Here is a 23,346-nt window from a genome sequence, read left to right on the forward strand (position 1 = left end):
TCCTAATTTGAAAAAAGATGAACCACAGAGACAATAGTAGATAAAGGAGAGAAAGGAGGCAGAAGTGTGCTGGGAGAAGCTATGCATTGGGAAGGGCGCACCCATCTGCCTGTCCATCACAACTTGTAGGGTGGCCACTTGCCCATTCCTGGAATACCGGGCATTCCAGCACTTCTGGGAATAGTGTGGGCCCTCCCCCGCAAGTGTCATGTATGCAAGGATAGGTGCCGATTCCATGGGTACGCTGGGGCTCAAACACCCACGGAAAAAAAAATAGGGGGTGTTCTGCAGTGGTTCCGGCCCCAGGGCTGGTGAGCGATCAGCTGTTCAACAGGCCCTCAGGGCTGGCCACAGGTCAGCAAGCAGCTGGCAGGAGGTGCTTGGGGAAGGTGGGGTGGAGAGAAGGGAGCAGCGGGGGGACCTTTGGGGGAAGGGACAGAGTGGGGGCAGGAAGAGGCAGAGCAAGGGTGGGGGCCTTGGGAAAAGAAGCCAAGCAGGAGCAGGGCCTCAGAGTGGAGCACGTACCGCGTAAAATCAAAAGTCAGCACCTGTGTGTGCAAGGTCATGCCACAAAGAGGGTGCCATTTTGAGGAGCACACCGCGCTGCCTCAGTGCACATGAGGTCACACTGACAGAAGTGGAGTGGCACACTCTCCATTACAGTGTTCCTCATCTGATAATGGACAAAACCATGTCCAGTTTTGTCTCAGTACCAGATGCGGGACAAACACTACAAAAGCAGGACTGTCTGCTTTAAAACCCACAAACAGCCTGCCTAATCACAAGGAGGCAAGGGAAGCTGTGGGAAAACACAGACTAGGGAACACTCGTATAGCTTGACGCTAAAGACAAGCTACCAGACTAGATCGGCTATCGGCCTGATTTTGCTTGGCAATTGCCCTGTTTCTGTAAAAAAAGAACAGGAGTACTTGTTTCTGTGGTTCTGCCAGATAACATGAAGGACACTAGTATTGAGCAGTACTATCCAGTAAGATATGGTGGCTCTGTTGTGTGTTATACCTTTCTCACAGTAGGGCTCCCCATCCTCCATGTGGAAGAGGCTATTCCCAAACGGTTTCTTACAGGCAGCACAGACAAAGCAAGTTGTGTGCCAAGTCTGCCTTAAAGCATGCATCACTTCCTGAAAAACAAAAACAGAAAAATACCACATACACTAAACCCACATACAGGAAAACAAATACAAAGCTGGGATACCCTGGGCTTCTCATTTTAAAATCAGCCAATTCTTTTGCTCAAGATAAAACTCAACAACTCAAGGGATTTTTAAAATGAGGAAATACAAAACTCAGTAGCAAATGTTTACTCCTGTGGGAAAGCTCTGCCTCCATTCAGAGCATTGGAAACCTCCTAATATGATTTATTGTCAAAACAAAACCACCAAACATCTAGCAAACAACAGCTCAATTCAGCCAGTTGACTGCATCAACACAACCCATGGCTCCCTCCTCACTGGGAGACCCTGCACAAAAGAAAGTTTTAATCTCTCTCCTGTTTTGTGTGTACGCACAAGCGTGGGCACATGACAGAGACACGGGATTTAGCTTTATTAAATTCAGTGGAGCTACACTGATTTGCACCAGCTGAGGATCTGGGCCAAAGTAGTTACCCAACAGACTGCGTGATTTGTGACTTATTTAATGCAGTTGTTCTCAACCAGGGGTACGTTTACCTCTGGGGGTATGCAGAGGTCTTCCAGGGGGTATGTCAGCTCATCTAGATATTTGCCTAGTTTTGCAACAAACTACATAAAAAGCACTAGCAAAGTCAGTACAAACTAAAATTTCATAAAGACAATGTTTATACATATACTATACACTGAAACGTAAGGACAATATTTATATTCCAATTGATATATTTCAAAATTATATGGTAAAAATGAGAAAGTAAGCAATTTTTCAGTCATAGTGTCCTGGAACACTTCTATATTTTTATGTCTGATTTTGTAAGCAAGTAGGTTTAAAGTGAGGTGAAATTTGGACTCCTGATTTGTGAGGACAAATCAGACTCCCGAAAGGGGTACAGTAGACTGGATAGGTTGAGAGTCACTGATTTGATGTATTTTATTTCCTGTTTTATGGGGTATCTGATTCTAAGCGAGTTTCTTACAGTTTACTAGTTTTTTAATCTCTACTGACTGAGGCACAAGGGAGTGAAAGTAGTTGCCAGGGTTTCAGTCCATTGCACCAACTTGCTAGACAACACAGCCTCATTTATATTTGCCATACATCTCATTACAGAATCACCAGTGAGATTTAATAACTTCTGTTACTGTTTGCAAAACAATTATAGCTGACAAATAGGCTTGGATCCATTTATAAACCTCTCAGTACTAAGAAGTAAAAGACAGATTGAGAAATCTTACAAATGTAAACAGAGGCAGCTGGCAGCTTTGCTATGTTACTGACAGAAATCCACAGAGGAGAGCTGACTTGTTCTTCCATTAATTAGATAAGTAAGTATTTCAGTGGCTTTGTTTTAACATTCCCCCGAAAGCGCCAGTATGCAGGGCTTGTTTAGAGCCAGGACTTCACCTCAAGTGTTTGCTGATGCGCTTCCTAGCAGGGAGCAAAGCACTGACTTCCCCAACACTGAGACAGATGTCAGGAGTGGAGGCAGAGTAGTGATAACTAATATTGTACTCTTCATTTGCCAGTCTGGAAGAATTGTGAGAGATGCTTGGTCACATCTTTGGCATAGAATCATAGAAGATTAGGGTTGGAAGAGACTTCAGGAGGTCATCTAGTTCAACGAACCCCAACTAAATCATCCCAGCCCGGCTTTGTCAAGCTGGGCCTTAAAACCCTCTGAGGATGGAGAGTCCACCACCGCCCTATGTAACCCATTCCAGTGCTTCACCACACTCCTAGTGAAACAGTTTTTCCTAATATCTAACCTAGACCTCCCCCCTAGGCATCCCTGCATGTCTCATCTTCCTTCTCAACTGTGTACACAAATCCATCGCTAAGATTATCATCATCATCATCTGCTGCTCCAACCACCTCATCAGCTTGTTCAGGTATTTATAGAGTGTCAGTCACCACAGTATCTAGGCATGAAGCCTAGTAGGAGTGTATAAGACAAACAAAAGTGGGCTCTTCTCTCGCCTTTCTGGGGTTCAGATGCCTGTATCTTATTTTAAAAATCTAATCATCATGATTTCTCTAAAGCAGGAGTCTTGCTATTCGCACATGGATGCACTAATAGCTGTGTGGACCTGATCAAAGTCCACTGACTCTGAAGTCGGTGGAGTTTCTGGATTAAGCCTTATCTGAAGAAGACTGTATAGCATCAGCCCACATTTTGCCTAACTTTAGCAAGAGGTGCACAAGAGCAATACATTTTCATTTTAGGAGGTCACCAAAGCAAGAGCAGGAAAGAGAGAAAAATAAACCAAAAAACAATTTAAAAAATTATTCATATTACAAACTTCCTCCATATATGCTGATAAGTACAGTACAGTCATGTCCAAATCTCCAGCCAGTATAGAAACATAGTTCTGTAAGCCTATATGTGTCTTATTCTGGGATAATTAGTAGGCTAGGAAATTACTATTGAAGAAAGCAGAAGAATTTAATACTTAATTAGCTGCCTATAATCAAAAGTATTCCATTCCTGATTTCAATGGAGTGAGGACTTAGATGTGAGGCCATGCTGTTCTGACTTACCCCCATGATCTTGGTGTTGCATCTGGCACAGGTAGGTGCAAAGAACTGCTCATAACAGCGCTCACAGTACACACTGTTCTGCTCCTCCACAAAGCACACATCCGCTAAAGATGTCTTGCAGTAAGCACAATTGAACTCCTCTGGGTGCCAGGAACGACCCATGGCTACCAGGAAAGGACCCCTGTGGAACATCATTATTATATTTATATTGCAGAAGTATCTAATGGCACTGATAACAATACTAATGAGGATGTATTTTAAAATAAGACACTATAACCTGCTGACAAGAGGTCTCTTTTCAAGGTTTTTTAAAGGAAAATTTCAGGGATTAGTTATAATCATTTTTATAGGTTAATATATTAACTGAATTTTCAGAACATCTGTTGGAAATACTGCCATGGTTTCCAAATCTCCATAACTGTAAATAGTGTTTGTGAGAACTCCCATGTTGCTAATATTTCCCATCAGCAGCTGTAAACTGCTTGTGTAGAGTAGGGCACTGAAAATGCATTCTTTAAAAAACAAACAAAAAACCCCACAAATCATCAAAAGTTCAGAAGTGTTAAATATAAAACAAGGGGTGGAGGAATCAAATGGGAAGTTTCCTCATTCTAATGAGTATGACACAGAGTAGAGAATTACCATTTGAAAACATGACAAAGCAGACGACTTTCCAGAGTTGGTGAAAGGTGTAATACACATATACTTTACAATAGCTTTGAAAGTCTCATGTTTTCTTGTGCATTTGAATGAAAGTTGCATTCACTATGTTACATCAGATTGTCAAAATGGCAACTTGCTGGTGATTATCCTTTAGTTATACTACAGCCACATTAAAACACGTTGGTGATTTACTGTTAGTTGTCACAGAGTGTGGGGGAGTCAGGGCCCTGCACCCTTACTTCCTGCGATTCACCATGACTCTCAGACAGCCAGTAACACAGAAGGTTTATTAGACGACAGGAACACAGTTCCAAGAAGGGCTTGTAAGTACAACCAGGACCCATCAGCCAGGTCCCTCTGGGGGGCAAGGAGCTTAGACCCCAGACTTGTGGTTCCCTGCGTTTTCGCAGCCAGCCCAAAACGGAAACTTATGCATCCGATGAAGTGAGCTGTAGCTCACGAAAGCTTATGCTCAAATAAATTGGTTAGTCTCTAAGGTGCCACAAGTACTCCTTTTCTTTTTGCGAATACAGACTAACAGGGCTGCTACTCTGAAACCTGTCAAGCCCCGCAGTCCCACTCCTCCTCCCCCTGGCTCCTCCCCCTGCCTTTGTCCAGTTTCCCAGGCAAAGGTGTCACCTGGGTCCAACCCCCTCCCAGCTCAGGTTACAGGCTCAGGTATCCTCAGGCAAGTGAAGTCATCCCCTGCTCTCCCATCCCCCATGCAGACAGCTGCAGCAGAACTAGATGACATTCCCCAGTCAATCCACCCTGCTCCCTTAGATGTAGTGATTAGAATATTGTTTGTATTACTGGAGTATTTCTTTCTGGCAAGACAGGAGAATGATAATCAGTAGCCCTACACCACTAAAACCAGTTCCTTTTTAGTGGATGAAACTGTCATTAAAAATGCACGGATTACGATAAGTCAGGCAGCAACCAACAGGGTAACACTGGGCACCAGTCCAGTAGAGTGAACTGGGGGAGGAGAAAAGAGAAGCATGCAGTGAATCACTGGTAACAGAGTGTGTGCATTATCTTTCTCCAGACACAAAAGCAGCAATTACATTTGTCTCCAAACTGATATCTCACTCCCCCAACCCAATATAGTTTTACATAGTGTCCTTCCAAATTTATTTCTGGAGATACCTTGGGGACCAAAAATTTGTAAGAAAAAGGCAGTGCTTTTTGTAGGAAAGGTGCCCAAAACAATGACCTTGTATAACTTGGCCGTGATAAAAAGTGAACCACACGATGGCAAAGATGAGCTCTGGAAATCTTAAATGAATCAAGCAGACAACAGACATCCCCTCTGGATTATTTAACTGTGTCTCATGCTCTGAGATTGTATAATAAAATGCTATAATCAGTTGCTCTGTGATACTTTCTCTCCTGCCTCCATCCCTCTCCTAAGAGTCTCATGACCTTACCGAATTATGCTGTTACAGTGTCCGCAAAGAGGAGTTCGGTTGCTGGCTGGGAAACGCTCAGCCCTTTGAATTGTTCCCCTGGCTACAGCAGGAGTCTGGGAAGAGGCTGATATTGAAGGAGACGAGTAGGCTGAAGTTGAGGCAGGAGATGGTGCCGGAGCACCCCGTGGTAGGGTATGTTTGGTAACGGAGGTGGTGGTTTTTCCAGGTGCAAATTTCTGGGAAAAGGAGTCATCTGTTACCCAAGGAGGGCGGCACGAAGGATCAGCCTTCCCTGGTGTATAAGAATGCACTGGTGCTGGTGCTGTTATAAACATCCAAAAGAAAATCAAAGAATGCTTTAAGATCTTTTCTTTTTAGACTGCAAACAACAACATTTAGCAAAATGTACTGCATTCCATAAATAAACATAACACTTAGATGACTCTAATTGTAGTCTGTCCCATTAGCACAGATCAGAGCTGGAGTGAGTTCCAGAATATCACCACAATCCTTGATTTATATCCAAATAAATCACAGAAACCATTATCAACTGGTTTTCACTGAATTTATTAAGATCACTTACAAGGACATTGCAGTGTTAGTTTTTAGTTAGTGGGAGTGCATGTATATGGTTGTGATTATCGCCCTCTGACCTGGAGTAACCTAGGTTCAGAATACAGTGGCACATTAGATTCAAATGGCCAGATCAAGCCATCAGCTTTTAGGCAGAACTCCCCATGATTTTAATAGTTTCTGCTTAAGTATTGGTATCATGAGATTGCTGAAGATGTGGATTTTTCCACAGATTCTCACTCTTATTTGTAATTTGTAGAAGTTTTACACCTGGATTAGTGAAGAAAATAGCCACACTTACAGAACACAGAGGCTGAAAGAGAACAATAAAAACAATGCTGGGGAAACAAATACAGATTGTTTAATTTTCAAAAAGTGAAACTGAATGCAGGTTAAATTGAACAAGTGGAACTTTATTAAACCTTGTGCACTGCTCTGTCCATGTGGCTTGAGTTGCTTCCAGCCTACCTACAACTGTTCCCTGTTCACCTAGTGTCAACCTCAATAAAAGCCCCTCCAGGGAACACAGGCACTCTGACTCCACTTCCCTTTATCATGATACTCAGATCACATGGCCAGCAAGGCAAAATCAACAGCAACTAGAAGAAGAATGTCCCTATGATCAAGGTACTGGACCAGGACTCAGGATCTCAATTCAGTTCCTGACTCTGCCATGGATTTCCTGTGACTCTGCCATGGATTTCCTGTAAGTCATAATCTGTGTCTCAGGTCTGGTCTGTAAAATGGGGAAAATGATACTTTCTTTCTCCCATCCTTTGTTTTGTCTATTTAGATTGTAAATTCTTCAAGGTATTGACTGACTGTTATATCTGTTTGTATAGTGTCTAGCACAATGGACTAATCTTGGGTGGAGACTTAATACAAATAATCATCAGGATCTAGAGTCTGTACTCACTGGAAAGCCCTCCCATTATCTTATTCTCTTTTTAAAACTATAGACTTAAGTCTCAGAAATCTACGTAAAACTGAAGATTTCACCTGAGAAACTGCCACATCTCCCAGTCACAGTGTAGAAAGGTCAAATATATTCTTTACTTTGGAAAGGAAAAAAGGAAACAAAAAATTTATTGATGTATTCTGGAACAGCCTGAAGGAAAAAAAACCAAGAGAGTAGGAAAACAAGGAAAGCCAGCGATCAAGAAGAAGAATACAGTGCAGACCTCCAGAGCCTTGATAAAAAATACCCTCTTTTCAAGCCTTTTTAAAATAATATTTATGTTAAGTGAATTAAATTAGTAACATTTTAATTTATTGTTATCATTGAAGAAATTACAGACTGCATTATGGTTACTTTGAGATGTTTACATAGATGTGTATTTGTGTTGATACGTGTGGAACTACATGTTGTACAGAATTGTGTAAAAGATGTTTTGAATGAGCTGTAGAAGATAATTATTATCTTATAGCTTGATGCTAACTACTGAGGGAAAATTATTAACTGTAAGTAGAATGACCCATATTAGCACTCTGATAACTTTTTCCAAATAGTCCTATTTTGGGCTCAGCATTCTTATGCTTGATGTCTGCCTAAAGGTGAATTTTTCTTTTGGGTTGACGTGAGCAAAATTCCTCATCTGTTTGAGATCAGGAACTGTGAAACAGATCACTTCCTGTTTTTTAAGGATTCCAGACATACTATTTGGCTGCTGCAGAAAATATTGGATGAAGTTTGAAACACTGCATAGGATCCTCTTTGAGGAATAGTGCCTTTGCTTGCTTTTATTCTTTTAAAAGGTGTTGCTTTACCATAATTTTAACTGTATGAACATGTTCATGTTAAAAAAAAAGTCTACAGGTGCACACACAGGGTCCAGTCCCTCCTCCCAATAAAGTAAATAAAAAAGTTCATGATGGCTTCAATAGGACCAGGATTTGGCCCTGAAAGGGAGACATAGTGTGTATCTGTGAATTAGTTAGATACACTGTGACGAGGTGTACCAGTCGTGCACTGGGCCAACAGGGAAGGACCAATCACTGTGGGCCCAGGAAGCAATGTGCCCTTTCCCCTGCTGCGCACGCTGCAGGTGGAAAAGCCAGTTAAAAAGAGGCAGCCCAGCTCAGTAGGGGTTGGCTGAGGCGGGGGAAGGATGTGTACTACAGGTTCCTGCAGAGGCGCCTGTGATGCTCCAGGCGGTAGAGCCTGAGAACACAGACTATGCTGCAGGCAACTCACTGATAGCAGAGACTGCTAGAGACACCAGGCCGCCACCAGATGAGGAGGTGCCCAGGATGCAACTTGTGGTAGGAAGTGACCCAGGGGATGTAGTAGAAGCTGATGCCTAAACCCTTAGTATGGAAGTCCCCAGCTTCATAGGGCCCTGGGTCAGAATGTGGTGGAACAGGAGGGGCTGCGTTCCCTTACCACAGACCACTAGGTGTGGTTGCTGTTTGCTTTCTGGCCCAGTCTGGGGGCTCAGGGACCAAAGCCTGTTTATTTGTTCTGCCCCATTCAGGGGCTACAGATTGGTTGCTGTTCTGCTCTGCCCAAGGGGCTGATTCCCCAAATGCTACTGTCTGCCCAGCCAGGAGGCTTAGGGGCTATAGACTGTTTGTTTGGTCTGCCCCGCCCACAGGGCCAGAGCCCCAGTTGTAACTGCCTGCCACAGGAGGCTCAGAGGCTATAGGCTAAGTGTTTGCCCTGCCCCGCCTGGGGGCTATAGACTAATTGCTGTTCTATCCCACCCAGACGGCCAGAACCCCAATTGCTACTGCCTGCCCCAGCCAGGAGGCTTGTGGGCCACAGACTGTTTGCCTAGCCCTGTCCAGGGGCTACAGGCTGACCATTGCTCCGTCCTACCCAGAGGGCCAGAACTCCAAGTGTTGTTGTCTGCCCCAGCCTGGAGACTCGGGGGCTACTGACTGTTTGTTTTCTCGGCCCCAGCAGGGGTCTGGAGCCCACTGTACTGCAATTACCTGATCTAACAGGGAATCCCAACAACTGGGTGGCGGGGTGTACCAACTCCGCATGAGGCCAATGGAGGCAGCTTGGCCTGATAATAGGGCCCCCCATCACATACACAATTTTCAAAAATGTTTTGCTGACTTAAAATACCCATAACTTTTAAACAACTCAACCAATTTCCTACAAACATGGCCTCAATATGAAGGCAAAGTTTGAGGGGAAATTAGTTAGTTATGATTTTACATTTGGCAAGTGCTAGGATCATCTTAACTCACATGACATGTATTATGGGCACACTATTAGCAAGTTTGTGTAGGTCAAACTGATTGCCGTTTTAAAAAAACACCACACCAAAATACTAATTGAAGTGTATGTGAATTTTGGAAGGTACTTATTGAATTGACAAGTCCTCCTGGGATAACACATGAATGTTAAAAAAAAAAAATCACTCGAGAAATTTAACTCAACATGTCTCACCTTTTTTTGGATCCATGTTACAGACTAAAGACTGCACAGATTTATACCAAACTTGCTACAACAGATTATAACTTCCTATGTAGGATCAGATATCAACAATGTTCTGTTAATTTTGCAGAAAACCTACGTCATTTTCACCATAACAAAATGCTAAATGAAGAATATACAACAGAACGCTCCAGCTCTGGTTGAGAACCACTGAGCTACAGTGTTTCCTGTTTTCAGTGCTTTCTGGTTCACCAACTGGGTTCAGCACAGACTCCTGACAAGCTAAGGAAGAAAAACTGAACAGCAGAGGAGTCTGTGGAATTCACAGCCATCTTTAGAGGGGAGTGAGCAATTATTGGGAGCATACAGCATTTCCTGTTTGGAGGAAGCAGGGGAAAGTCATACTTGAGGAATAGAGAAAAAGATCTCAGAGTGGTAGCCGTGTTAGTCTGTATCAGCAAAAACAACGAGAAGTCCTTGTGGCACCTGAGACACTAACACATTTATTTGGGCATAAGTTTTCGTGGGCTAAAATCCACTTCATCAGATGCATGGAGTGGAAAATACAGTAGAGAGGTATAAATACACAGCATATGAAAAGATGGGAGTTGCCTTACCAAGTGGGGGATCAGTGCTAACGAGCCAATTCAATTAAGGTGGAAGTGGGCTATTCTCCACAGTTGACAAGAAGGGGTGGAAATCACTTTTATAGTGCTAATGAGGCCAATGTAATCAAGGTGCCCCATTTCAAACAGTTAACAAGAAGGAGTGAGTATCAGCGGGGTGAAATTAGTTTTTGCATGGCCCCCATGCTGCCCCTCCCAGTAATGACCTCTAACTCTATGGCAGGAGTTCTCAGGACAAAACTTGCTGGTGGCCGCTCTCACACTTTTTCCTAAAATATTTAATTAGCTTTAGGAAAACCAAACAACTATGCACATCTACATGTCCAAATCATTGTCATTTATTTATTACGAGCTAGTAAGTCTGTTGTGAAAAGTGATATTTACAAACATACAAGTATCACTTTTCACAGCAGACTTACTCAGCCCTGGCAAGCCTGGGGACAATTTAAGCCCTGGAGGGAGGGCTGGGAAAGGCAATGCAGGTCAGGGGAGATGGGGGTGGGGTGTTAGGAAGGCAGCAGGGGTGCTGGAGTCTGAAACCCCGCTGCCAGAGCCCAAGGCCTTGCAGCTGGAGGACAGGACCCAGGGACGGAGCCTGAAGCCCTGTATCCAGAAGCCCAAAGCCTGAACCCCACTGCCCCATGGAAAGTGGGGAACTTGCTGGCTGCCTGTTCCTTCAGCATTGTGCCCCAGGCGACTCCAGAGGGGGGCAAGGCCCAATCCCTGCTGGTGGCCCCAGCAACCAACACCAAGGCAGTGCATCCAGAAGCAACAGGGAGAGCTACTTCCCCCCTGGTGGCCGCATGCGGCCATGGTGGCCACATTTGAGAAACGCTGCTCTAGAGGACATGCTTCTCCTCAAGACAAGCAATCCAAGTCTGACAAACTTCCCATAAAGATGGCAAGGGGTCAGGAAGAGATGGAGAGGGACTTGTCCCTGAAGCTGTCTCAGGAGCCACGCTATCAGCCTCTCTCTTCAGGGAGCTTCCTCTACTGACAAAGCTCTTGTTTTTCACCAACAGGGAAGTGTCAAGTTAGGCTATGTCTACACTGGCAACTGAGCAACAAAACTTTTGTCTTTCAGAGGTATTAAAACACCCCCCCCCCCCAAAAGACAAAAGTTTTGCCGACTACAGGCGCCGGTGTGAACAATGCTGTCGGTGGGAGCGCTCTCCTGCTGACAAAGCTAATGTCACTCATTGGGGGTGGAAGTTTTTTATTGGCAGGAGAGCTGACAAACAGCGGCTATACTGTGCGCCTTTCAGCGGCATGGCTGTAGCGACACAGCTGTGTCACTAAAAGCTGCGTAGTGTAGCCATAGCCTCAGAAAGGGCATGCTCTGTGAGGATGTGAAGAGCCCATCCCGATTTCCCCTATCTGACTTAGGAACATTAATAGAGCAGGGATGTTAGGGAGTGAGGTAGAGAACAGAAATGAAAGAAAGAGTAAGTGGGGCTCTAGCAAAGGGTGAGCTGGGTTTCACTAAAACATCAGTAAAAATGCCAGAAGCTGCCAGAGCCCTGTCTATGCTGGTGCTCCCAGCAATTACTGGCACAATTTTTTGGGTAAATTTCCCCACCAAAGATAAAATGCAAAAGACTTTTGTATTTTAGCCCTGCAGAACTCAGTGCCATAGTCAGATAAACATGTAATATCTATCTATCTTTCTTTCTTTCTGAAAGTGTTAAAACGCCGTAGAATGTTCCTTAGTAGTTTGGTTAGAGATTAGATTTTATTTATTTATATATTTTTTGCTTCAACAAAATCTTGAATTTTCAAAAGAACTTGTCAGGGCAAATTCTCCATCCTTCGACAAGCAAGGCCTGCAGCTCTAATACAGTGCAGTGTGTACCTTTAAGAGAAGAGGCTGCAGGGGGCTCACTGTCTGGAATGGAAAGTATTTCACCTTCTTAGTCATGCTGCTTCCTGGCTCCTACTTTACATCCCCTACTATTAAAAGCTTTGGAGCCCTCCTAGCTTTCTGAAATGGCCCCTCCTCTTACTTGTTTCTGGTTCTTCTCCAAGTCAGCTTACTCTTCTAATGAATTATTTAGATCTGATCCACTGGCAGCAATTAAACCCTCTATTACTCATTGACAGACCAGCTGTGGGCATTGCATGTTGGCTTCCCGATCTCTCCCCATTCTTCACTGAAACTCAACTGCTTTTGGAGAATGTCACCATTGTGCAGATTCTTGATACTGTGTTCTGACAGACAGACTTTGATGCTTCAATAGCCTCTATAGTGGGAGTAAAATAGTCGTCAACAATGACCCTTCTCCCCACAAAAATAAAGACCTTAAACAAACTAGACTCATCTCCTCCCAGTCTTTCTTTTGTTTATTGACAATATCAGTGCAAGTAGTTTTCTTTAACAATGCCATCTAGATCAATGTTTTCCTCCCTTCTTTTCTTACCTCATTGACCCTCTGGTAATTTAAGGCATACCACCCCTGGATAAATTAAGTTACAACATGAGAAACCAATGAATATAGTTAACACAGGCCACACTGATCCTTGTAACAGCAGCTCAATAAAATATTTTATTGAACAGGCAACCTTACTACTGGCATTTCCTAATTTTTGCATGCTTGTTTTTGCAATCTGATTATTTTTCTAATGTAGTTTTTTGCATGTCATTTCTTGGGTTTTTAAAAAAGCAAACTAAAAACCCCAGAAATTCCATGAGGTGCAGTTATACTGACTGCCATGTGATTCATCAGCAGGGTTAGAACCACAGTACAGAACTCTGCTTCTTGAGTTAACAGAATAACTTATAGCTGTAGTAAGCTGTCATCCCGTTCGAAGGCCAGCCACTAGAGCAGGAAAAGGCAAACATTTTACTAGTGGATTTCACAGCTATTTGCTGACTGCAAAGGAATGGTGCCACTCAGGAATCCTGGATTCTATGACAGGTTCTGAGGAGAATGTACTCTAGCTGCCAGAGTCCATTCTTCCCGTCTCCACCTTCAAAGGCTCAGCCCTTCTGCCCTTGGCCCCTCCAGCCTATCCCAGTCCTAGTCTTCCCAGCCCCTGCATCCACCCTCAGCTCCTTGACACAGTCACAGTCACTGTCTACCTCCTGCCCCCACATCCCAGGTCCTCCTCGTCTCAGTCTCTCCTCACTTACAGCTGTAACTGTGGAATCAGTATCCGTAAGTGGAGTCAGCTGCTGTGCTAGTAGCGGCTATGCAGATTTCCTCAAAGTTCTGGTTTGTGTGTGTTTGTTTTAAATAAGACTGGCTAAAGATTTTCTAGAAATGCCTGCAAGCGTGACAAAAATCCTAGCCTCTCCACTCTAGCAGGGCCGAGATTTCTGCAGAGGTGGCAAGCTCTACTTTTGAAGAAGTGAAATTTAAGAGTAACCAAGCAGCAGTAGCTCCAAAGTAAGCTCTGTTCCTCAGGAAGATATTGGCCACGACATGGCATGGGGCTTTGAGAATGTGCTAAAATAAAATAATAGTAATAATAATTAGCTCTTATACAATGCTTTTCATCACTGGTTCTCAAAGAGCTTTACAAAGGAAAACAGTATTGTTATACCCATTTTACAGATGGGGAAGCTGAGGCAAAGAGCAGTGAAGTGACTTGCCCAAGGTCACTCAGTAGGCCAGTGCAGAGCTGGGAAAGGAACAGAGGCCTGCTGAGTCCCAGTCCAGTGCTCTATACTCTAGGCCACCTTGTTTATAAGATGATGATGTTGGGGAGAGCGGGTGGGCTCAAGGCACTGAGAGGAATACAGAACACCCCAGGTCAGTGCAGAGTAGGGGGTGGGACAGTACCTTAATTGAGGCAGGAAGAAATTTGGACTATAACACAGATCTCTACAGAAAATAAAGTTTTGAGAAGATTATTTAGTGCTTAACACTCCTCCCTCTGCTCACACCCTCCCATGTGTAAGAGAATGACAGTCATTGGTTATTGGGAATTACAGGTGCTTGAATTGTATGTACATCATTCTACTAAAATCACACTAACGATATCTGTTTTTTCTTTTTACTGAGTTCAAACAGGACTGTAAGACATTTTCTCTAAAAAACTTTCCTATACTGCAGCATCAGCCATTTCACTGTTTCATAATCATGCATCCCACCTTAGCTTTAGGCTTCTTTTTTTCATCTTGGAATTGTAAACAGTGTTTAAAGATCTCAGCACAAGGAGTTTATATTCAATCTCTTAAAGCCCTGGGGCTGTAACTATTTACCTATTATGGTATTAAGACAGTTAGAATTAGAAAGCAATATTTAATCCCTAACTGATGAGTTCAAATGGCTCCCACCTATGGGGCTCTATAATTAAAGACAGTGATTTCTCGCTCACTCAGTTTTATGGATGAATTTTTTCCCCAAAAGTCAGTTTGTTCATGTAAAGCATAACAGACCAATGTATACCACAGAAGACCTGATAATATCATCTCAAGTTTCACAGATAGTCAGACACTAAGCTTCAATAGCAACATCCTTTAGTAAACTTTTTTTCAGTCAGAGAGCAAATGGGAGCACCAGTGAGCAGTATAAGTACCACTCTTAGGTTGACACTAGCTAAAATTATCAAGATTAGTATCCTTCTCGGCTCAGAGATACTAACTCAGTGTGTTTTAACCCGGGAGTATTTAGCCAGTTGCCTCTTTGCAGACAAGGATGCTGCATGTGCTTTTTCATCATCACTCTTAAGTTGCACTAGGATCCCCGCATTTTAGCAGCTTTCTTTATCTCAACAGACAGCACGTGTGTATAACTGTGACATAACTGCTTCTTCAGACAAGAACTACAGTCAATTAAAAATACCCTGAGTGGGCTAAGTGTAGGAGTAGGGAGGTGGTGATCAGTAATAGTTATAATGCTCTCCTTTTAACCTCTAGGACCTGGGTTCAACTCTTCCCAGGGTCTCTTCTGTAAAATGAACTGAAATGAGGAAGGGTCTCTCACTCTGGATTTTCCATCCCACCCACTTGCCATTAAAAAATAAAGCAATATGGTGAATCATGTCACAATCACTGTAATACATTGGCTGGAGAACTGGTGCAAAATGATAGTCATGAGTGTCCATAACCTGCTTTTAGTTCTCACAAGATAATTATAACTTTTCAGTCATTCATCATTTCATCTTGAAAGCCAGGATTCAGTACAAAATATTTCCCCCCATATAAACAAATTGGGATTATTATAATTGTTTTTACTTCTAGCAGAGTGTTGTCACTATCTGCTAGGAATGATTTCACCAACCTTGGGATTCCAGCCATTCTGATGAGGAAGGAATAGTAATATTGACCTTATAAATAGTTTTCAAACATCTTCCTGGCTCACCTGGAATGTTACTCTGACCTTTGTAGCTCTACACATACAAATTCACCTTTGATTTTTATTTCACTAGCCTTCAGATCTCCAACTCTCAGTGCCATTACAAGAAGTACTAGATTGAACATATAAAATGTAAAATTCACAAAATGTGCCAACAGACTGACCCAACTAACCCATATCCTGTTAAAAAAACAACTCTTATAATGATTCAGTCACTCAACTTTTAAACACCCTGTGCCTCTCCAATAACACAAAAGAAAGGATAAGCTTTGTTATTTTCTCTGATGTATGGAAATGGGGAAACTACTCCTATAACCACTATTACGAGAAGTTGAGTCCTTGCCGCCACAGGACTTAGCCAATTCTCACCCTCCTACTCACATTCAGGGTCGCAGTTAGGCCCAACAAACAATTTTCTGATGGGGAAAAAAAAAAAAAAAAAGACTAGCTTCCAAAATAGCAGAGCCTAGTTCCATTTATTTAGGTTCAGATACTTTTACTCTCTTAGACCCTATAATGATCTGTGCACTGACCTATGCACTTGTTCTGCATGTTCTGAATTTAAAATACCACCAGAAAGAAACTAACAAATGCAATTACCACATAAGGTTTTTTTCATCTGATGCATCATTATTGATAGTTGTCATAGTAGTTTTCTGGTAGCAAACACAATTTATTAGTAGTAGTAGTAATCATTTACATTGTGCTAGCACCTGGAGGCCTCATGCAGGTCAGGGCCCCATTGTTCTAGGTACTGTACAAATATCTGGTAAATGAGAATGGCTGCTCCAAAGAACTCACTTGACACTGTCCTCACACTTACACACAGGAAGATACAGTTCCTGCCCTGGAGAGTTTACAGCCTTAGGCCTCGATCCTGAAAACACTTACACATGAGTAATTTTACACATGTGAGTCATTCTATTTGATCAAAGGAGTTAAAAGGAAAGATCTCCTTTATCTTTTACTGTTCTCAATTATCTCACTGCTTTGTGGAATAAAAGATTGCCCTATAAATCGCTCTGTACACCCAAGCACTGTCCTAGTCTAAAAAATCACAGTTGAAAGAGAGAGAGCTAGGTATTTCCTGCCACCTAGTGGCATTCATAGAGAACAACAATCCTTCTTGTCAAAGGGGTGATGATATTTGAAAAAATGATTTCTGTTCAACACCAGGAGATGTGCAAAGTATGCTTTTCCCAGAGGCACCAAACAAGGCAAACATCTAGCAGCATAACAGTGCTTTGAGGGATTAGCATGGATTAGTGGCCACCCCTCTGGTTTGAAGTACAGCCTCTTATTAGTAATGGCCCACACGAGCCAGATCCTCAGCTGATTTAAATTGGTGTAGTTCCATTGTAATTCATTTACACCAGCTGAGGATCTCATCCCATGCTTTCTTTCTGAAAAATAGCCTCCGTCATCATCCACAACCATGCGGGTGGCAGGCTTGTAGAAACCTTCTTGGGTTGGGTTTTCTAGGGAGAGATTATATATATTGTAGTGTAGTGTAGGGTAGTGATCAATGGCTCCATGTCTAGTTGGCAGCCGGTGTCAAGTGGAGTGCCCCAGGGGTCGGTCCTGGGGCCGGTTTTGTTCAATATCTTCATAAATGATCTGGAGGATGGTGTGGATTGCACTCTCAGCAAATTTGCAGATGATACTAAACTGGGAGGAGTGGTAGATACGCTGGAGGGGAGGGATAGGATACAGAAGGACCTAGACAAATTGGAGGATTGGGCCAAAAGAAATCTGATGAGGTTCAATAAGGATAAGTGCAGGGTCCTGCACTTAGGATGGAAGAATCCAATGCATCGCTACAGACTAGGGACCGAATGGCTAGGCAGCAGTTCTGCGGAAAAGGACCTAGGGGTGACAGTGGACGAGAAGCTGGATATGAGTCAACAGTGTGCCCTTGTTGCCAAGAAGGCCAATGGCATTTTGGGATGTATAAGTAGGGGCATAGCGAGCAGATCGAGGGATGTGATCGTTCCCCTCTATTCGACACTGGTGAGGCCTCATCTGGAGTACTGTGTCCAGTTTTGGGCCCCACACTACAAGAAGGATGTGGATAAATTGGAGAGAGTCCAGCGAAGGGCAACAAAAATGATTAGGGGTCTAGAGCACATGACTTATGAAGAGAGGCTGAGGGAGCTGGGATTGTTTAGTCTGCAGAAGAGAAGAATGAGGGGGGATTTGATAGCTGCTTTCAACTACCTGAAAGGGGGTTCCAAAGAGGATGGCTCTAGACTGTTCTCAATGGTAGCAGATGACAGAACGAGGAGTAATGGTCTCAAGTTGCAATGGGGGAGGTTTAGATTGGATATTAGGAAAAACTTTTTCACTAAGAGGGTGGTGAAACACTGGAATGCGTTACCTAGGGAGGTGGTAGAATCTCCTTCCTTAGAGGTTTTTAAGGTCAGGCTTGACAAAGCCCTGGCTGGGATGATTTAACTGGGAATTGGTCCTGCTTCGAGCAGGGGGTTGGACTAGATGACCTTCTGGGGTCCCTTTCAACCCTGATATTCTATGATTCTATGATTGTAACACTGATGGGTATTTTGATCTGAGGGTAATTGCTGATAATAGTCTCTTAGGCCCCAATTCAGCAAAGTGTAAAAGCACAAGCCTAACTTTAAGTACATGAATAGTCCCATTGACTTCAAAGGCATTAGTCACATGCTTGAAGTTAGACCGGTTTTTATGGAACCTTGATGAATCAGAGCCTTAACATATACATAATTAAATAGACTCCCAAAGGCACCCAGAGGTTGGGATGGGCACACTTTTGTTTAGAGTACTAGGAATCTGAATAAATAATTACAACAACTAGAAAATGCCTTACGGTATGAACAGACACAATCAATAGTTAGATATTTTAAAAGTGAATCTCACACTTTGGAAAGGTGTCAGACTGACAACTCAGAGAAATGAACTCATATTTATCCTTGGTACAGCCTTAGTACTGTCAGCTGATAGTGCAAGCTTCCTCACATTGCCACCGATGTAATCCTTTTTTGAGCTAGTGAGACTACTTCTACAGGACAAAGATTAGTTCAGATGGGATACCTATTCAGTCTATAGGTGCTAATTAGAACCAACTGTGCTGATGGTTTTGGCAGCATATATATCTTTATTCTAAGAACTGGACTAAGATCAGAAGTTCATTCCACACAGGAAAAAAGATCTGTCCTGACTTTTGGCTCTACGGTAATATAAATTACTAGAAGCAAAGTGGACAGATGTCTCAATGTGACCGTCACAATCCTGGGTTGCCTATTTACGGAATGCCCTGGCATCCTGACTGCCCTCACAATGCCAATTATCTTTAGTTTTCTTTATTCTAGAGTCTCAACCACTGCAGCTGAGGAGGTGAAATATTGTCGCACACTGGTTTGTTGCTTCTTTTTTTCTGCAGAAGAAACTTATGACAAGGGTGAGATTTGGAATACTGTGGTACCAGCTAAAAGGCTGCAAGTGGCTGATAGTCATGAATGAAAAATAACTCCCTCCAAACACCTAATCTTCCTCAAGGGACTGGGATCTCCCAATGCCTCAGTGAGCTGCAAATTCTGGTAACAGTCTCCACTGTCTCACCATTGCATGCAGTGGACTGTAGAAAATGAAGCCAGAGAACCAAGTCGCTACAATGGGAGTGTGGCTCTGTAAATTAGAAGACTTTTACCTCTGAAGAATGAAGCTCAGGTTGCATTTAGATGACATGAGAGAAATGGATTTAGTGATCTCAAGTCTGGTCCTTGAATAGCTGTCCATATTGCTCAGAAATGGAATAGCAATACATACTGCAGGCTAGGTATGCACTGGCAGAGTTCTGAGGGGAAGTTTCCACTATGCCTAATGGCACTATGTGACAGCTGGCTTTAAATCAGTACTGTCGGTCCATCACTTCCATAAACACCACAGAGCTGTTTTCTCAACCCCCATTCTAAGCAATAAATTCCTTGTTGAACAGTCCAGGTCTCCTGCCTGTAGTGCCAATTTATATCCAGAAATGTAGTCTCCAATTGCTACCACATTAAGTAGCAGCAATATGTTGTAGAGTGACTACAATAAATTGCCTTTGGTCTAAACGCTTTTATTTTCTTATTTTTATTTTCTAAAATACAGTCTCTCCTGCATCTGAAACCTGGGGGGGGGGGGGTTGATTCATAAGATATTAAAATATCTCCTTGTGATTGTTCTCAAGCTCCTACCAGTGGAGGGTGCTTTCTGCCGGGGTTACCACAATTTGCATTTTCCTCTTTTTCTCTCTAATAGATAGCATGAATGTTCTGAATGTTGGCTCTGAATTCCTCCTGCCCTCTGGGGGACATTATGCTCCTGTGGTACCCATGGAATAATATACATAGACAATATAAAGATTTGAAATAAGTACATTGTGTCCAGAGACCCATGCAGGGCTTGATTTTTAAAGCACACATTTTAAGTCTGCAATTAGGGGCAATGATGCACAAAGACAGCTATCTGCAGAATTGCAAAAGAAGTGCCCAGGGCAATGGAAAATAAAGGCATCCCTCTGCCCAACTGTACACCTAATTTAGGGCCCAAATCCTGCCTGCAATGGCTTCTGAAACTCATTTACTTTAATGAGAGTCCTGAGTACTCAGGATTTGCAGGATTAGGTCCATCAGGACTCTAACTGAGCACCCAGTCTATCATCAGATATCCCAGAGATGTTTCAGGTATCCTCTTCTCTGTGCTCTCATCTGTATTATGGGAATAGATTCACTCTTCCTTTAAAAAAATGAATGGGGTCCTTGTTCTCCTTTGCGGGACAGCAGTAACTCCTACTGGCTTCAATAGGATTTATTCCTATTGAGTGGTGAGAGAATACGGACTGGCATATGTAACTAAAAACAAAATTAGTAGAAGTTTAAAGCTTTATTGTTAATGATGTTGAGACCAATGATGAAATAATAGTTCCTTTAAATAGCCTAAAATATGTCAGATATTAGCTGGGTTATGTCACATCTATACCTCCCCATGAGAGCTTTTTGCCTCTCTTCCCTCTTAATTTAAGATACCTTCTCTTCTCTCTCAGAACTTTAGAATGGATGAGGACACTGGACTCTTGGGATTTATAGGCAGATTTGGCAGATTTTTCTTATTTACTTGGACTGCAAGATGTAAATCATCCTTGAAGCACTCTTGCCAAGAGTACAATACGTTTATTTGTTAACTGAATTAAGCATGTTACTGGGATGGATAGGGATACATTTTTTTTATTGGTAAGTATGTTTAGATTTTTATGTCCTTATGGTTTAATTTGTGCAATCTGGGTTACACATATTTGGTCATAGTTGGTTTTGGAGGTTTGTGGTCGATTTGCTCCACTTGTAACACATTAATACAAAGGAAATTTAAACAAGAGTTAACACATTTTCTAAATAAGTTTATAATCAAATATACCCCTCACTAATTGGATTTGCAGGGAATGGGAAGCAAAACATTGCAAACAAAGTGCTTTTCAAGAATACATCATTCCTTACACGTGGAAGTAAGTTTGAGACGCTAGATTTATGGCCTTACCTATTTTGCAAATATACTCACTCAATTTAATAGACTGTCATACCTTAAGCCATCTCTCATTTGTTTCACTAACACATTTAGGTGCACAGAGGGTCTAGCATTCTTAAACCCTATTATCAATATTCAAGTGCACATAAGTTCCCTTGTTGCTTACTGGGTACACAGCTTGTGGTTTGCAGATGCATTTCAGATGCCTCGCACTGGGAAATTTAGATCACTCTGGTTTCTTGTTAACCCCCTCCTTTCTCCTTTCCTAAGTCCCTTTCCTCTGACAGTGTCTTCTAAGCCGAATTAAAACCCAACATAATTCAGAAGTCACAATATTAGGGTGGGTTTGAAATTAGGCAGAACAAATTAGCTAATTTCTAACATGGCCAACAGAATTTGGTCCTTTGTGTGTAAAAAGGCCTTGCATTTTCTGCATAAAAAGCTACTGGACATTAGTATGGACGCTTTCACCTTTTTGAAATCACCTTACCTGGCTGGTAGACAGAGGGCCTTATGCTAGCAGTAGTGACAACTCTTGGTTTTGGAGCAGGAACTGGACTTTCACTGTAGCCTGAGGAAGGAGCGGTACCCTGGAAAACCGGTGTTGATGTATAGGATTGGCCCGTACCTCTAAAAGCAAAGCAAAGCTGTGAGCAATTTCCAGACATCAAGAGCCGCAGATTAAGAAATCAAGAGATTTGTCAGCTTCCATACCACCCCAAGGGATGCTTCCTTAATGGCACAGAGAGAAGAATGTGAGATTCATTAGCCTTTTTGGTCACTATAGGTGATGAAGGCAGCCAGTGCAGCCCCTATCACTGGCATTTTAATGACTGCTTTAAAAACAAATTTCATGAGGAAAAAGAGCCTGTTGTCAGTGTATCTTTAACATTGGCAACTTTACAGAATCAATCCCTTTGGCTGGGAAAACTAGCCAAATAGGGGACCTAATCAATCTCTAGTTTTGAGCGTGACCAACTGCAGGAAGATCCCATTTAGCAGGGGTTGATCATTTCAGATGTCAGGGCTAGGCATCTGAAAATGAGATTCTTGGTCCATTTGCCTAGTGCCTACAAAGAGGCTTCTCCTGGTCTCATTGAAATCAGTGGGAGTTTTGCTACTGATTTAAATGGGAGCAAAATCAAACACAATTCAGTGATTTATACTAGTGCTATGAGAACTGGTAACCCACCTCTTTTCAGTGGGACCAAGCACTTGGCCTTTAGAAAGCAGGGAGAAAAATATATCTCATCTCTGAAACTAGCCCCTTTCCAGGTCTAGGATGAGATTATAATCTATTCATTTATTTTTCTAATGTTTAAGTTCAGAGGGTCCCAAAAGCCTCTGATCTGCAATTACATGATCTCTCCCCTATGCTCCTGGATTGAGAAACTCTTTGAAGGATTCCAAATAGCAGCAGTGAGGGATTTCAATGAGGAAAGTCACCCCTGAGGAGTTTATCTCCACACACAGGTGCTGCCACACCCCCTGGCTTGAAGTGGTTTCCATCACATACAGGGTTTACAGTTTGGTTCAATGGCTCTCAGCACCTCTATAAAAATTATTCCAGCACTCATGTCTCCAGCACTTTCTTATGGTACAGGTGATGAACCTGAGGGTATGTCTACACTTACCAGGGATCGATGCTGCTGTGAGTGATGCAGCGGGGGTCGATTTAGCGGGTCTAGTGAAGACCTGCTAAATCGACCACAGAGCGCTCTCTGGTCAACTCTGTTACTCCACTGGAATGAGAGGAGTAAGGTAAGTTGACAGGAGAGCATCTCCCATTGACTCAGTGCAGTGTAGACACCGCAGTAAGTCAACCTAAGCTATATCGACTCCAGCTACATAACTGGAGTAGCGTAACTTAGGTCAACTTACCCCAGTAGTGTAGCCAAGGCCTCAGTTTGATAATAGTAAACCACAGCATTATTTGCAGCTTGGATTTACTGATCTTCACACTTGCAACCTTTTTACTTTAATTAAATGAGTTGAATGCAATTTAGTCTGGAGGACTGAGCACTGGACTCAACATCCACTTACCTCAGAGAGGTCTTGTGAGGCATACATTAATTAAATATTGCAAGGTCCTACCAGTACACTGGGATATAAGATCAATTTTTATTAGGACAGCCAGTGAAATAAGTGGGAATAAGAATT

At 42.7% G+C, this 23,346-nt stretch overlaps 1 protein-coding gene across 9 annotated transcripts in view; it reads right to left on the bottom strand.

Annotated features, from left to right (window-relative positions):
• LDB3 (LIM domain binding 3) overlaps positions 1–23,346 on the bottom strand; it is a 190,874-nt gene that overhangs the window by 12,918 nt on the left and 154,610 nt on the right. For all 9 annotated transcript variants that reach the window (XM_074958765.1, XM_074958771.1, XM_074958766.1 and 6 more), the window contains 4 exons: positions 21,677–21,816; positions 5,780–6,083; positions 3,687–3,867; positions 1,021–1,141 (listed from right to left, as the gene is read on the bottom strand). In XM_074958765.1, coding sequence (XP_074814866.1) covers positions 1,021–1,141; positions 3,687–3,867; positions 5,780–6,083; positions 21,677–21,816 — 746 coding nt within the window. The remainder of the gene's footprint in view (positions 1–1,020; positions 1,142–3,686; positions 3,868–5,779; positions 6,084–21,676; positions 21,817–23,346) is intronic.

This window comes from Natator depressus, chromosome 7 (assembly GCF_965152275.1).
Source record: "Natator depressus isolate rNatDep1 chromosome 7, rNatDep2.hap1, whole genome shotgun sequence".
Taxonomy (NCBI): Eukaryota; Metazoa; Chordata; order Testudines; family Cheloniidae; genus Natator; species Natator depressus.